The following is a 14315-nucleotide window of genomic DNA, read 5'->3' as shown; positions in this document are numbered from 1 at the left end:
AATTCTAGCTTGGATTTGTAGAGCCTCTGCTCTCCCGTCCAGGTGCCTCACCAGATTGCTCTGTCACGATCAAATTAAAAGTTAGTGGGGGGGAGTTTGCGTGCTCCCACGTGGCCTATAATTTGGGCTAATTTAGCGTGCAGCATTGAAATCAAGCCACGTGCTGGTGGCTGCACTTCAGCAGCAATTAATGCAGACCACTTCTTCCCCGCGCCACGGCACGAGGAGGCCCCGAGGCGACGCTGGGAAGAGGCCAAGGAGACCCCGGTACAAGCCGAAATCCAACCCTACGGATGTGGGCTTGCTTGAGCCACGAGCGGGCACCCAGTCTCCGCCGCTGCTGGCCAACCGGTGTCCGCCGCTGCTGGCCACCCTGCCGCTGCTGGCCACCTGGTCTCCGCTACTGCTGGCCACCCGGTCTCCGCCGCTGCTGGCCACCTGGTCTCCGCTACTGCTGGCCACCCGGTCTCCGCCGCTGCTGGCCACCCGGTGTCCGCCGCTGCTGGCCACCTCGTCTCCGCTGCTGCTGGCCACCCGGTCTCCGCCGCTGCTGGCCACCCGGTGTCCGCCGCTGCCGGCCACCCTGCCGCTGCCCACGGCTGCCCGGCTCCGTCCGGGAGGCTGGGGGTGGCCGAGCTCCCCGCCGCCGCCGGTCTCCCCGTGCTCCATGAGGCTGAGGAGGGACGTGGCGGGGCTCGGGGTCGGCCCAGCTGGGTGTCCCCAGGGACATGCCGCCCACCCTTACCCCGGGGACGGCCCTTCCCCGGATCCCGGGGGAGAACCCCACGGGGGTCACCCGTGGGGTGCAGGGACGCTGTCCCGTGGGCACACGAGCATCCCCGTGACACGGTCCCTCGTCCGCCACCGCCCTTCGGTCTCTGGGTTTCTCCGGACCCGGGCTGGGCGTAGAAGATTTTGGAAAATTTAGGACTGTACGACTGTTAGAAATTAGTATAGACTGAGTTAAGGTGAGCCGTGCGGGAGCGGGAGGCAGCGGGCGTGCGGCCAGACGGCAGCTCAGCCAGAGCGGCCCGGGGAGGGCGGCCAAGGCGAAGGTCTGGGGAATCGCCGACACGCACAGATGTTTTGGGCTTTGGCTTTCCTGGCGGGGGACCGGCCGGAGAGGTGAATCCGGGTCCAGGGCGAGCCCGGGGCCGGCGGGGAGCGGGGCTGTCCTCCGCCCGCGCTGGGTCCCCGCTCCGAGCGCTCACACCTCGCGCTGGGTGGAGGTGCGGGGACCAAAATCAGGGCTGGGCTCGCTGCTGGCGAGCGACCTGCCCTGCTGCTCACCTGCTCTGTGGGACCTTTAGGAAGTAAAGCAGGAACGCCACAGCAGCCTTTGGCTTTCAGGAATACGGCAAGTTCATCTTTTTCAGGACGGTGCTGGTGACACGGTCGCCCTCCCTCCAGTCCGGAGCTGCACCGGTGCCAGAGGCGACGGCCACAGCACCTGTAAGGGGACGGGAAGCTCTGCCTGCACCCAAGATGATATTTTCAGTATTTTGAAACTTCCACTCCAAGCAAATAAATAAGCACTTTAGGTATTTACAGATCTACTTTTCTTTATTGTGATATTTTTCAGGGCAGGATGAAGCTGAACCAGCTGAAGAGGCCTGTAGGTAGCGGCTGTGCTGCGGCAGCCCTCGGTCACAGCCCTTCTCGGGGCACACACTACCTCTAACAGAACTGGAAATGGGCTTTTAGGGGTTTTTGGGGGGGTTATTTCCATCACAGGGCGAGGTGAGGTCAGGTGAGCTGAGCATCCAGCAGCTGGAGGACGAGATACACCCGAAACACCCCAGGTCCGCGGTTTGTGTTAACTAGTTTTGTCTCTTTGGAGGGGAGATGAGCATCTCTCCCGGGACAAAGCCCCTCGGTGATCCCTCAGCGCTATGCCACCCTTCCCTGGGGGCTGGATGGGGCAGGCGGCAAGACCGCAGGGGCTTGGGGGCAATTTGGCTGCCAGATAAGCTTGGCATTGCCCCACGCCAGCACCCTCGGCACACATTTCCTCTCCCCTTCGCATCTCCTTCGTGGTTTTATGGCTCTCACCCGCTTCTGCTCTGGGGCTCAGCCAGGGCTCCCTGGAAGAGGGAGCAGCTCCTGGCGCATCCCACTGCCTGTGGCTTTCACAAAACAAATTCCTAAGGGGAAGGTGACAAGCCCTGTATCAAAAGCGAACATCATGATGCCCATCGCCCCATCCCTCATCACTGACAAATGCCTGTTTAAAAGACATCCCCTTTGGCAAGCACTATACATTTTTCAGGACCCATGTTCACATAGATTAAATAGAATTATTATCTGTATCTATGTATGTATGCATAGATTAAATAATCTATATATTAAATAATACATAGATTAAAAACCAGGACAAGGGCACGGAGGGGTAGGACAGTTCCAGGGCTGGATCTCGTCCCAAAACTCAGGATGCTCTGCTCCAGAGATGTGTTCCCCAGCACGTGGCAAATGATGGCTCGAACAGGAGACAGGTTTTATCCATTTTATTTAACCAATGAAATTCCTACTGATAACAATGAAAGTAATTTCAGCAAGTATAAATGCGATACAGTTTTAAACAAACCCCATTGTTCCGTACCTATAAATAGATTTTTCAAAACCTCATAAAAAGTGCAGATTTATGAATTGCTGTTAAAATGTTAATACATGATTCCTTTGTTTAAAAATGCGTTTTTGTCTCTTAACTCACGAAAAAAAAAAAGTTCCTTCTGCATCTGTTCAGATAAATTCAAGTCGGGTAACTTAAAAACTAACAAAAGTCACACACAAAAAAAAAAAAAAAATCCATCCCACTAGGTCAGTCTGTCCTCTGCAAAAAAAACCAAAAAAACCAAACCAACGAAAAAAACCCCCAACCAGCAACAACAGAAAAAAATAAATGATAAAAGCTGCTGTGGAAACCCCACAGTGAGCTCCTAGCAGCTGCCTCACCCCGCAGGCAAACCTCCTGCGAAAGCACGGAGCCCGTGGCGTACCCGGGAGCTCAGGGCAGGCGGTGGCCCGGGGGGGGCAGGACAGGTGATGTGCCACCCGCCCGCGGGATGCTGCCGGGACCGCGGGACCCGCTACCGTGCTTCCCTGCTTCGTGGCGGTGCGAGGGAGCAGCAGGATCAGCGCTTCGTCTTTAATCCTCCAGCCCGAAACATCCGCGCGGCCGTGGCAGGAGAAGGCAAGAAGCTGCCGGCTGCCGGGCTGGGGCTGGTACAACGTACCCCCCCCCGTCCGGAGGGTGGGAGATGCAATGGAACACCATTCCCCGGGGCGCAGCGCTGCCCTGCCCTGCCCGCCGCCCCAGCCTGCGGGCAAGGGGGCTCAGACCCCCAGCCGCCAACGGGGAGCCGGTGCCGCTTCTTACCCCCGACGTGCTGGGCTCTGCAGACGGCAAATCAAGGGCTAATTTTTGCACTCCGGAGAGGCTTGGAAGCTTTTCGGCTGCAGAAACACCGTGCCCGCGTTTTCGGTCCAGCGGCTGGTCCGTCCATCCCTGCCACGCCAGCAAGGCTCACGTTCCCCCCGCCGCGCGCCAGCGAGCAGACCGCGGCGGGCGGCCAGCGGCAGGCTTACGGGCACGGGGGGCTGGAACACACGCCAGACCCCGGCCTTCCCGGCGTTTGGGTCCAAATGCAGCCAAACGCAGGGTGGCCGCGCGGCTCGGACCGTGCTTTTCGCAGAGAGGGGCTCAGCTCACCCATGGTCGAGAGAGGTCTTGCCGGCGCACCTCCCTGTATCTACAGTGGTATTTTATCTACAGCAGGGTCTGTTTAGCAAGAGCAGTTTAAAGTGGCTATGTTTATCAAGTTTGCTACTTTATGAATTAAAAAAAAACAACAACAAAACAAAAAACCAAACCCCAACAACTATAAATACAAAGACTCTCACACACCAGACACTTGCAGCCTGCGTGACTCATAAACCGCATCAATATTCTGTTAAAAAGCTTATTCTACTTAAAACTATACATAGTACAAGAGACCGAAAAGTGGCAGTCGTGTATGGGCACGCTGCCTGCCCCAGGGTGGCCCACAGTCAGGTGCTTCCTAAAAAAATCAAGGAGTTACAGTAACACGGCACAGGACTGCAAAGCCGATCACAGCTTCTGCTTACACTGCATACGAAGTACCAAGGGGAACACAAAAAAGAACTGGTGTTAATACTGATGGATTAAAGAGTAACTATAAAGATCAAAACAGACGTTCACAGCATGCTACATATATTGCTCACAAACTTTTCTTTTAAAAAAAAAAGGCTAATACAAAACAAGGAGTTGGCAGTCTGATTTTCAGTTATGTCAGATAGAAAGATAAAGCATATACATTCATCGTGTGGCTTTCCAGCAAAAGGAGAAAAGGGTAAAACCGAGAGATTTCAAGTTTACAAAATTCCTATTTTATTAAGCTACAGTTTATATCCAGTTCCGGTCACAGTCATGAAAAGATTTCTGACTGCATCGCCTTGCAGAGTCCAAGGGCTGTAGCCTAATTATTATTATTTTCCCCCTAAAAGCGGCCGCATCTCCCACCACCCCGAGCGGGCTGCTCCTGCAGCCTCCTGGGCATGTGGCAGCTGGGCTGGAGGGAAGAGGTTTGGGTCTGGTGGCACGACATGAGCGTGAAGCGGGGAATGAGAAACAGTTTTGGACCGTGCGTGTTTCCGTGCATGTTTGGACCTGCTGCTGTCGCTGTCCCCCAGACCCCTCAGCTGGAGACACAATGCTTGGTGATTCACCCATTTCATCCAAAAACTCCCTTCAAAGGGCTGATGGGGGCAAGAAAATGTAGTTCAACAGCGGCATGTTTTTCTCGGGCACAAGTGAATGGTTCCCTTCCCCTGCTCCGTCCGTGGAGTAAGGAAAGGGCCCAGCTCTTGTCCTACAGAAGCCCTCTGGACACCTCGGGAGGAGGCACCTCCCACCACCTCCCCTACACACAGACATACACGAGAACGTCTCAGACACATCGGTTAAGTTTCTTTAACTGACCAACATGTCACCTCCTCCTGCGCTGGTTACGTCCCCTTGAGAGCGCCTGTGGTCTGTACCTTCCGATGCTGACAGCGTGGCTTGCTCCCCACAATTAGTGTATTAACTGGCATCTTCAATACCACCTCTAACTACTGTTGGGAACAAGAGCAGAATTCAGATTTCTGTTTTCCACGAGCCCTGATGATACTCAGTACCCGTAGGAACACCCAACCCTGCCTATGTCTCCAGCAGCCACTCCACTGCACGCATTTGGTTTTATCCTGTTGATAAGGAAAAAACCCGAATCTACTTGTTGCAGAGGTCGGCCGCGGTCTGCCCGGCTGCAGGGCACCCGAGGAGCTGCCGACTCAACGGCCCTGTAAGCTTGCCTGGCACAAGAGGACCTCAAATGCCCCATTAGATATCCCTCAAAGAAACCTGCACGGCTGAACAGCTCAAGCACGGGGAGTTTTGCCAAAGAAAGCGTTTCCTTAGTGGATCCACTGGATTATTACTGTAACTCCAGAGATGGAATCTGACACGCTACTGGCAAACGCTACCTAAATGGTGGAAGCAAGTACGGAGTGTTATCCTTTCAAAGCAGATTTAGAATTTTCCTGCCCAGAAATAACCTAATATGGCAATTAAGTGTTTCTGAACACGAGAAAGACCCTCTGAACTCAACAGCAAACGGTGATATAGGAACCTAGCATTGTTTTACAAGGTTAAGGCTAGGAGGTTGTCCCTGCATGACTGCTCAGGGTTGTGAGCTGGGAAGATAGGAAGCACTTGATGGAGGGTGGTGGTGGTGGCAGGTTGGAAAATGACAGTTTTTGCCCCTGGTGAGCAGCAGAAGGATTAAATGTCTGCAAGAGAGACGTGATGTGTGTTGGGGGAGCAGCAGCATTACCGCATGCCAGGAAATGTGCTCTAAGGGACAAATTAACACTGATCAAGACGGTCCTAAAGTTTCCTCATACTACTGTGCTCTCTCCATCTCCCACACCTGTGATCTGTGCAGTAGGTATGAAATGCTAAATTCATTTTCATTTGGAGATAAAAATTTTCATTTACAATCCCCAAATGCGGAAAAGCTGGTGGATGCATCTCTTGGAATGATCGCTAACAGCAAACCGATTCTTACAGCTTTATATTCAGATCAGCTCTGGGCAAGTTCATTTACAATGAATCCACTCCCTTCTCCCTCCGTTTTGTGCAACATCACCCCTTATTTATGGGAGAAGGATCCAAACCTCTAAGGAAAGTAACTGAAAGAACATCACTTGAAATCAAGAAGATTTGGAGTATTTCTTTCTGGCCAAAACTTTTTAGTCTGGGCACAAGCTATCCACTTGCTACCACCAATGTATCTTTTCTGCAAGTAGAGGTTAAATAATCCAGCTCTTCTAAAAGGGAGTCCAAACTCTGGAACATGAGCCTGAAATGCATGCCTATGTTCATGGAAAACACACACACATGAGAAACATCGAGAACCTGTTCTGCAAGAGCAGCAGCTTACAGTTTAACTGCTTTGGGAAAGATTTCTCTAAGCCTATATTAAGTACCCAAAACAACCCATTTCATTAACAATCGCTGCAAATCACATGGATCTGCTACACGTAACTCCTTTAATCTCTATGGAAACTGATTTTATTCTATTGAATTTAGGTGACTAAGTATCTTTAAAAATCTGACTCAAAAATGCAAGTGGGCACCTTGCAGGATTTTGCTAAGTGCCGAGGTGCTTAAATTCGCATTGAAATTCAGGCAACTAGCTGCTTTTTCCAAATCCCATGGAAACACCTATCAGCATCACTATGAACAAAAATACTTTTGAAGAATCTGGTGCTTTGACCTTCTGCACTCAAGTAACAGACAAGCAAAATGTTTTCCTTTTTGTTCTGTTCTGATCTGTTCTAAATTTAGAGAGGCCTACATTTATATTGTTTACAATCACTGATTTTCCTGTCCTTAAAAGTTTTTTTAACACATAGGAAGAGCTGATGGTAATTCTTTAACTCTTAAAGCTGAAAGTACATCCTTTTCATTTTAGTGAAGGCTTTAGGGCAAAGAATGTATGTTTCAGTTGAGACTTGATGAAAATAAATCCATCTACAGCTCACCAAAATTCTCATAGGATACCACACTAGCTTTAGTAGCTATCTGCACAAACTGTACCCTAGTTTAAAATGGTTCCTGTTCCTGTATGATGGCACTCTTGCGATGTTCAGCTGCAGGCAGCATGTTCTGGGAAATGCAAATGCTCTCTCCAATTAGCACCTTTTTCACTCCTCTTCATTACACAAAAAAATATGGAGCAATTTCAGCAAGAATGTACTCTATCGCAACACACATATTGAAGCAATTCTGCAATGATAAGAAATTGTCCATGCCCAAAAGCTCTGTTTCCTACTTACAGCATTCCCTGTGCTAACTGGTTCATTTGTACCTACCAAGCTTTCTCTTCAGCAGACAGGAGACTGTACACTTTGTTTTTATGCTGGTCACAGCTGGGATTTTGTGGACTAACATTAATGCTGGTAAATATCAATTCCAATAAAGGAACACAGAGGGAGAGTATTTACACTTCCAATGATTACGGCACTCTTAAGAATAATATTAATGAACAAAGTGTGAAGATTCACATTCATGAGTGCTTTAAAAATGCAATAAAATCCACGAACACTTGCACATTAAAATTTGGCACAGTGTGAGCCTAAAGCGTGCGTAAAGTGTATGGTAGAGTTGTCTGACTTTAAACACCTATTCTGAACAAACATCTATTAAAAATCATAAATTTGAGTATAAAAACTAGGCTATAAATTGTTACACTGTAAATGCAATACTTTGAAAAAAAAAAAAAATGCCACATGGAAAACATTTCCAGAAGTTTCAAGTTTGCATTTAATATTAAAAAAAAGAGAAATAGCAAACTAGTTGTACAATGACATTTCCTACAGTGGAATGTCTTGCAGGCCATATGTGACTTGATATGGCACCTTAAATAAAAAAAAAAAAAAAAAAAAAAAGAAGAAATCACTGGTTTACTACAAATTTTATGAAGCAATCCATTTATGGTTTCTATATTTCAAATCTGCTCATGTACTTTGCTCAGAAGGCATTTGAGCTGGCAAGTATATCTCGTAAGGAAAGAAGTAAAGGCACTCATGTTTCCAAACATAAAACTCAACCTACTCTAAGAGTCTTTGCATTTCTGAAGGGAAACTAAGCCGTCATATTAGTTACCCAAATCTAGTTTCACCTCCTTTCCAGAGCTCAACTGTGCTTCTTGAGAACTACTTGACTTTTCAAAGCAAAGGAATTTAAAGTAGTCCTGTACAGTTCCTCTCACGTGAAAAAAGCAAAAGTATTGCATGAAATCTTCTCTCAGCAGAACTGTTTTATGCACAAAAGCCATTAGGTATGGCCACTACAGTCACAAGAGGGAGGAAAAAGGATCATAACAACTTAGAAAGTTAATCTAAGTTCACACATATGAGCATCCCAATACTTCTGAGAAATCTTTGCAGTTAGCTATACAAGATAAATAAATCTGGTATTTTACCCAATGCTCTCTCTAGAAGAGAGTCTGATGCTGTCTATTGGGTAGTTTTCTAAATAGCCAACGTTACATTAAAAAAAAAAAAAAAATTACTGATTTCTTCCTCAAAAGGTTTTCACATGCAGAGTCTGCAGTCTGAAAGTGCAGAAAAGTGTACAATCATTTAGCTTTCCAATCTGGAACAGATAGATAAAGCGAAAAAACCAACATGCGAAGTCACAGCAAGGTATCAGGAAAAGGGAAGAAAAGAGAAAACTAACTTTAGTAGCGTACTGGTCCATGATTTTGTCAATGAAAAGTGTTAAAATATGACTGATAGTATTTTTTAAACTATTCTGCTATCACCAGTGGAAGAAAATCCTGTATTAACTTCTACAATCCAATGGAATATTAAACATAAACCTATCCAGTTAGTTTTGAATGTATGCAACAGAAATAAAGGTCACCCTCCTCAAAGAAATATGAAAAGTCCAAACCAACAGACAAAAGTCGAAGCAGTGACAACTTGCATCCTACCGGGTAAGTTTAAGCATCTCTTTAGGCACTTCACTGGTTCATTAAATGCAATACAAAATAAAGCTATAAATATCAACATTTTGTGCTCTTAAAAATTAGCCACAAGCAACAGAAAACAGCACAAAATTGTGACATTTTTGGCAGCTTATTTCTTCCCTTCCCCAATATTACTGGTTGTCCAAGAATGCTTTGTTTTGGGGATGCTTTGGCATCTCAGTATCAGGTTGTCTTAAGCCGTAAAAGCTAAAACAAAACTGCTAGGCCTTAGACAATAAAGAAATTTGGTTTTAAAATTTCTTTATGGCTATATAAGAAGGACACTTTAGCAGTGGCATGATAGGGAAAAAAGCTTGCTTTCTTTTTAAATATTGCACTTTTCTTTTGTTCACTCACACTAATGCATAGAAACTTTTTAAAACTTTGAATATTAAAATTTCATGCTATGAAAAAGTTATGGGAAATAAATTTCTACACATCCAATATGAAAGAACAGATATGCTAGCCTTCCTTTACTTTCCTTAGTTAAAACATTGAGAAAGAAGAGAGTGCAAAAAAACCCACAACCCTATTTTTGGTCAGCCTGTGTTTTAACTTTATAGGTGCCAACTAAACAAATTGCAACATGTGATGAGCATGGATATTGTAAGGACAACTGAGGGTGACTGTCAGTAAAACAAGATTATGCATGATTGAAACACAGTTAAGTGTGGCTGAAATGGCAAATCGTGAGGCCTCTTCTCTTGGGAAGGGGCACGACAAAGCAGATGAATTTCGCGCTTCAGTAGCATGCTGTAGGATTTATCATGATTAATTTCACATTAAAGTGTGCTCAATGTTTGCATCCACATCTCGCATCACCTTCAATTGCTGTAGTAAGACAGTGACTGGCAGTCTCCAGGAGACACAGAAGAATCCAGTGGGCAATTCAATGCAACGCAGCCTGCGTGTCTGTCACGAGTCATGACATGGTGGTACGTTCTCAGGACAGGCAGAACCAATCTTCTGCTGGACTCCACTAATCTGAAAAATGATTGCTTGGAAAAAGAAGTCTCTAAGCACTTCACTCCAGTGCTTAAAGAACAAAGCGCTAGGATTGGATATAATAAAAACAGTTTCAGGATCCTGACCACTGTGCAGAAATCCAGCCGGAAACAATGCAGAGTAGTGCTCCTCAGTGTTACTTTTGTTATCATTAGTAATGTTAAGCATCAAGAAAATAAAACACGTCATTGCACATTACAGCCGCCAAGAAGCACGGCTAAACTTTGACACTAGAGAATTGAATAACCTGATGCTACATCACAAACAGCTTCTGGTGTGTATCTATTTCAAAAGGTCTTTACATACTCAGTAAAAACTCCTTTACTCCTGCCCAGCGAATGCTTCAGGTTAAGTGACGAGTTATGGCACGAAGGGCATACAGAAGTTCAGCTTGCATACGAGCTTCCATTAGAAGTAGATTGACATGAACCTGTCAAAAATTATATCAGCCATTTAGTTCACCTCTGAATGCAACATTGTTTATTCATTTAGACTAAAATTTCTAACCTTTAGTGAAGCATCGCTGCAAGAACTATGTCCTTTCTCTCTGTACCCTGCTGCAGGACTCCAGTTCCTCTTGAGACAGCTGTGCAGTATGCCAATACTAGACAACACCCTAGGACTGCAAGGAACTAGCCTCAACTACTGCTTTAAGCAATCTTCCATCTGAGAAGTCCCAATAAAACCATTTTTGTATCCTAATAGTATTAGTTCTTTATGAACTATATTTTATTTTCTTTACTACCACCTGTGACTGCTATACAGGAGCAGAGAATAAGGAATAGTTTACATGCCAGATAGGCTAGCAGGCACACAAGCACTGAACTCTTGTCAAGAAGCATTTAACTTGGATATCTGAAGACACGTTGACATTTTTATTGATGAAAAACACCATGAAGATTTTATATATATATAAAATATATGAGTTTTACATATATATATATGAGTTAAAGTCTTTTTTGATCCCCAAATCCCAAGTATTGGCATAGTTGACCACTTCTGTATTCCCAAGTTTATCCACTTTTCTTTTACAGTTGTCAGTTCAATTTTATGGAGAAGTCACTCAAAATAATAATAAAAAAAGAATCAGTATTTCCAGTACACTAAGAAGTATTTTTGTAAAACTGATATCTAACACTCAATTAGTTAATCTCATTTGTTTTTCTCTGGTTAAAAACAGTTCATTTGACAATGCTGCCATTTTTGGGTGTCACTGTATTTCAGTTTTTAAACAGCACGGGGGTCTCTGTGAAGTCAGTTTGGCTTTGAAATACGTACCTTCTCCGAGTGCTTGAACTGACGCCAGTAACTATCGTACATGCGCTTGGTAGTTCTCTCTGGGTAGCAGGTCACTGTCTTTATGTAAACCTTCAGGCTGCGTTCAAGTAACTGATTAACTTCTCCATAATCATAGTCATCATACCTAAATAACACAGGCAATCACTCTGTTGGATATAAGTTTTTAAAAGCATGGTCTTTTGCAGCATTATGTTCTTAAGTTTGGGAATCGGAGCATTTATTATACATGCTAGAAAACTACCTGCTAACAGAGGATCTGAAAGGCTTAGTACTAGGATGCCGTCTTTTCTGAACAAAGGATACAGGCTGGCTTCAGAAAAGACATTTCTGTAGTAATTTCCATCCCGATTCATAAGCATTTTCTCCACTGAAAGCAAAAGTTATACTGATATGCCAGCAAAACCAATTTAACTTCCAGACTGCGGTACCATCTCCACTTTAACACCCAGAGTCTAAAATCATGCTTTTCACACGGTTCATTTTTCATTCTGTTTACACAGTTTAAAATGCACTCCGAAGCCAGGGGATTTTCATCCATACCTGATTCCATACATACAGTGGACATAGTTAAATAAAGCTCTTCTTAGCGTAGTTGTATCAACATCTTCATGTGTTGCCATAGTGTTATACGTGAGGTTATACACCATCCGAAACTTCTCATCAAGGAGATGCCCAATATCAGAATAAAGCCTGTTTACAAGGGAAAAACCATGATTTTCCCAAGTATAGTCCTGCAGAAAGAGAAGGAAATATATAAATGTACAAATGAAATAAAGCCCCTATCAGGTCCTCTCTATAGCTCAACAGGTTTTGTTGTCTGCTACTTTTAACTTTATTCTCTTAAAAAAATTTGTATTTTGAATCCTTCATCCATATCAACTGCTCTATTACCCCAGGCTTCCTGGCAATGAATATCATGTCACAACACCCCACCTCCAGCTGGATATCATTAGACTACAGGAGAAAAAAACCCAAGCTTCTCTTGAAATGTTGAGGCAATTTTCCACTGTCTGCTCTGCCACTCTGACCAGTGTCGTTCTATGTGGGATGGGCCTGTAAGTTTAAAAACTTTTTCCTCTTGGAGGCTTTGATGCTTAGCTCTGAGCAGAAATGGAGTATTTACTTCCAGCCAGGATGTACACTCATTGGGTGAAGTGCTGAACCATCCTTGAACAATCGAATAAAATCCAGGCTGCTTTGGTCTTAGACAAGCACCTGCATTGCAAGGATAAAAGCTTGCCTGCTCACATCAGGAATGGGAAATCTTTGCAGAGTGGCGGCACGCCATCAGCGGTGGAGAACGACCCCGCTTCACAGCAGTGTGCAACCACTCTCCACACTGCAGTTATACAGAACATGCTACTTTGCCCACATCCTTGGCAAGTGTTCAATCATTCCATCACTGATGCCGCATTTACAATTGAGGGCATCATCTCCACATCCTTCCTGTGTCTGGTTGTTTTCAAAAGGTACTGCTGGGCAAGGGTCCTCACCCCGGCGCTTCAGGGCACGTCAACTGGACTTGCCCCTTGACTAGGATAGTAGGGAAGAGCACGCAGGACTATACTCAGCTGCCTAACATCTAGTGACGTCTAAAATGCACCACAACATCACATTTGGCCTCCAGCCGCCAGTCCAAAAGACCGTGAGGCTTGTGAGAAATATGCCATACCAACCAGCCCTGTAAAGGTGTCCAGGACACCTGGGACATCACAAAAGCCTCCGAAAGCCAGAAGCCCCAGGAGGGGAAAAGTGCTGCTTACTAACAACAGTTGATTCATACTAACAATGAAAAAGTTAAAAAAGAAGTTTCAAGACATTCTGCTGCATATGGAATACCTTTTTCCATTATTAAATTTAAAGCCACAGAGATAAAGGCAGCCTTGTTTTATCAGAAGAAGGATTAGATTTATTACAGGGTTTTGGGATGCTACCGCAATTTGAATAGCATTAATAGCAGAACATTTGGGAGGCTGTGGGTATACACATCTAACTGCTTAAGAGTGGGACATACTAATAAAGTTAAATTATCAAGGTGACTCCTTTGAATGTAGGCCAGAAGCTGTCCTGTTTATTTAAGAGCAGAGATGCCTTAGTTTCAATTTCAACTTCTGTAGAGCTTTTTTCCATGGGAGCCTGCTGCTCCTAAAGTAGTTAAGCAGAATGTTTGATTTACAGGCACTGACTCTGCCTTATTCTTTTTGGCAATATCTACCTACTTCAGGCTTGTATAAAGACCACAGAGTAAATTATCCAGATCAGCAGAGACTGCTATATAGCTAAATACATTTCCTGAGAATGATCATGGATTCTTTATTTTACAGTCTTAGATAAATTTTCTGACCATGGAGTTTTCCTGCACCCACTGTTTTTTTAATTGAAGTTCTCTGATTTGGTTTAAGATTTCTTCCATTGCTTACAATTTATTACTAGACCGCTGATTAATCTACTCTATAAGCTGTAACAGAACCACCTAGAATGTCCCTCCTGTTACATATATTATGAACTTCATGAGCCTGCTTATGGAAAAAGATGCCAATATGTAAGCAATGTACAGGTAAAATACACATGCTGTTCCCTCAACAGCACTAAAAAAATATATTCAGATATAGACAAAAATTTCAGTAATCGTATTTAGGGACTGCTTTTCTTTCCCGATATTCAAAGTCCAGTGATTTGGTGCATATATGAGAACAATACTCACCAAATTGCTCTCATAGATCTATATACATCTAGGTATTGATCACCACTGGACAGAGAATACTTGATAAAATGACAAGAATAACGAGTTCTTCCAGTGGATTTTTTTCTACAACATCTGGAGGGAGGGGAAAGCAATTCTTTCTTTTCTACCTTTCACTTTTATTCCAGATTTAGTGATATGCTTTACAGTTTTCCAACATTAATTCTGGTAAT

At 44.8% G+C, this 14315-nt stretch overlaps 1 protein-coding gene across 2 annotated transcripts in view; it reads right to left on the bottom strand.

The window, feature by feature from the left end:
* Positions 1 to 2489: 2489 nt before the first annotated feature.
* SESN3 (sestrin 3) overlaps positions 2490 to 14315 on the bottom strand; it is a 44876-nt gene continuing 33050 nt past the window's right edge. For both annotated transcript variants that reach the window (XM_030042656.2, XM_030042658.2), the window contains exons 8-10: positions 11940 to 12130; positions 11379 to 11523; positions 2490 to 10530 (exon numbers count right to left, since the gene is read on the bottom strand). In XM_030042656.2, the coding sequence (XP_029898516.1) occupies positions 10444 to 10530; positions 11379 to 11523; positions 11940 to 12130 (423 nt within the window). In that variant the 3' untranslated portion in view covers positions 2490 to 10443. The remainder of the gene's footprint in view (positions 10531 to 11378; positions 11524 to 11939; positions 12131 to 14315) is intronic.

This window comes from Aquila chrysaetos, chromosome 19 (assembly GCF_900496995.4).
Source record: "Aquila chrysaetos chrysaetos chromosome 19, bAquChr1.4, whole genome shotgun sequence".
NCBI classification, from domain to species: domain Eukaryota; kingdom Metazoa; phylum Chordata; class Aves; order Accipitriformes; family Accipitridae; genus Aquila; species Aquila chrysaetos.
This window is presented reverse-complemented; position numbering and strand designations above follow the sequence as displayed.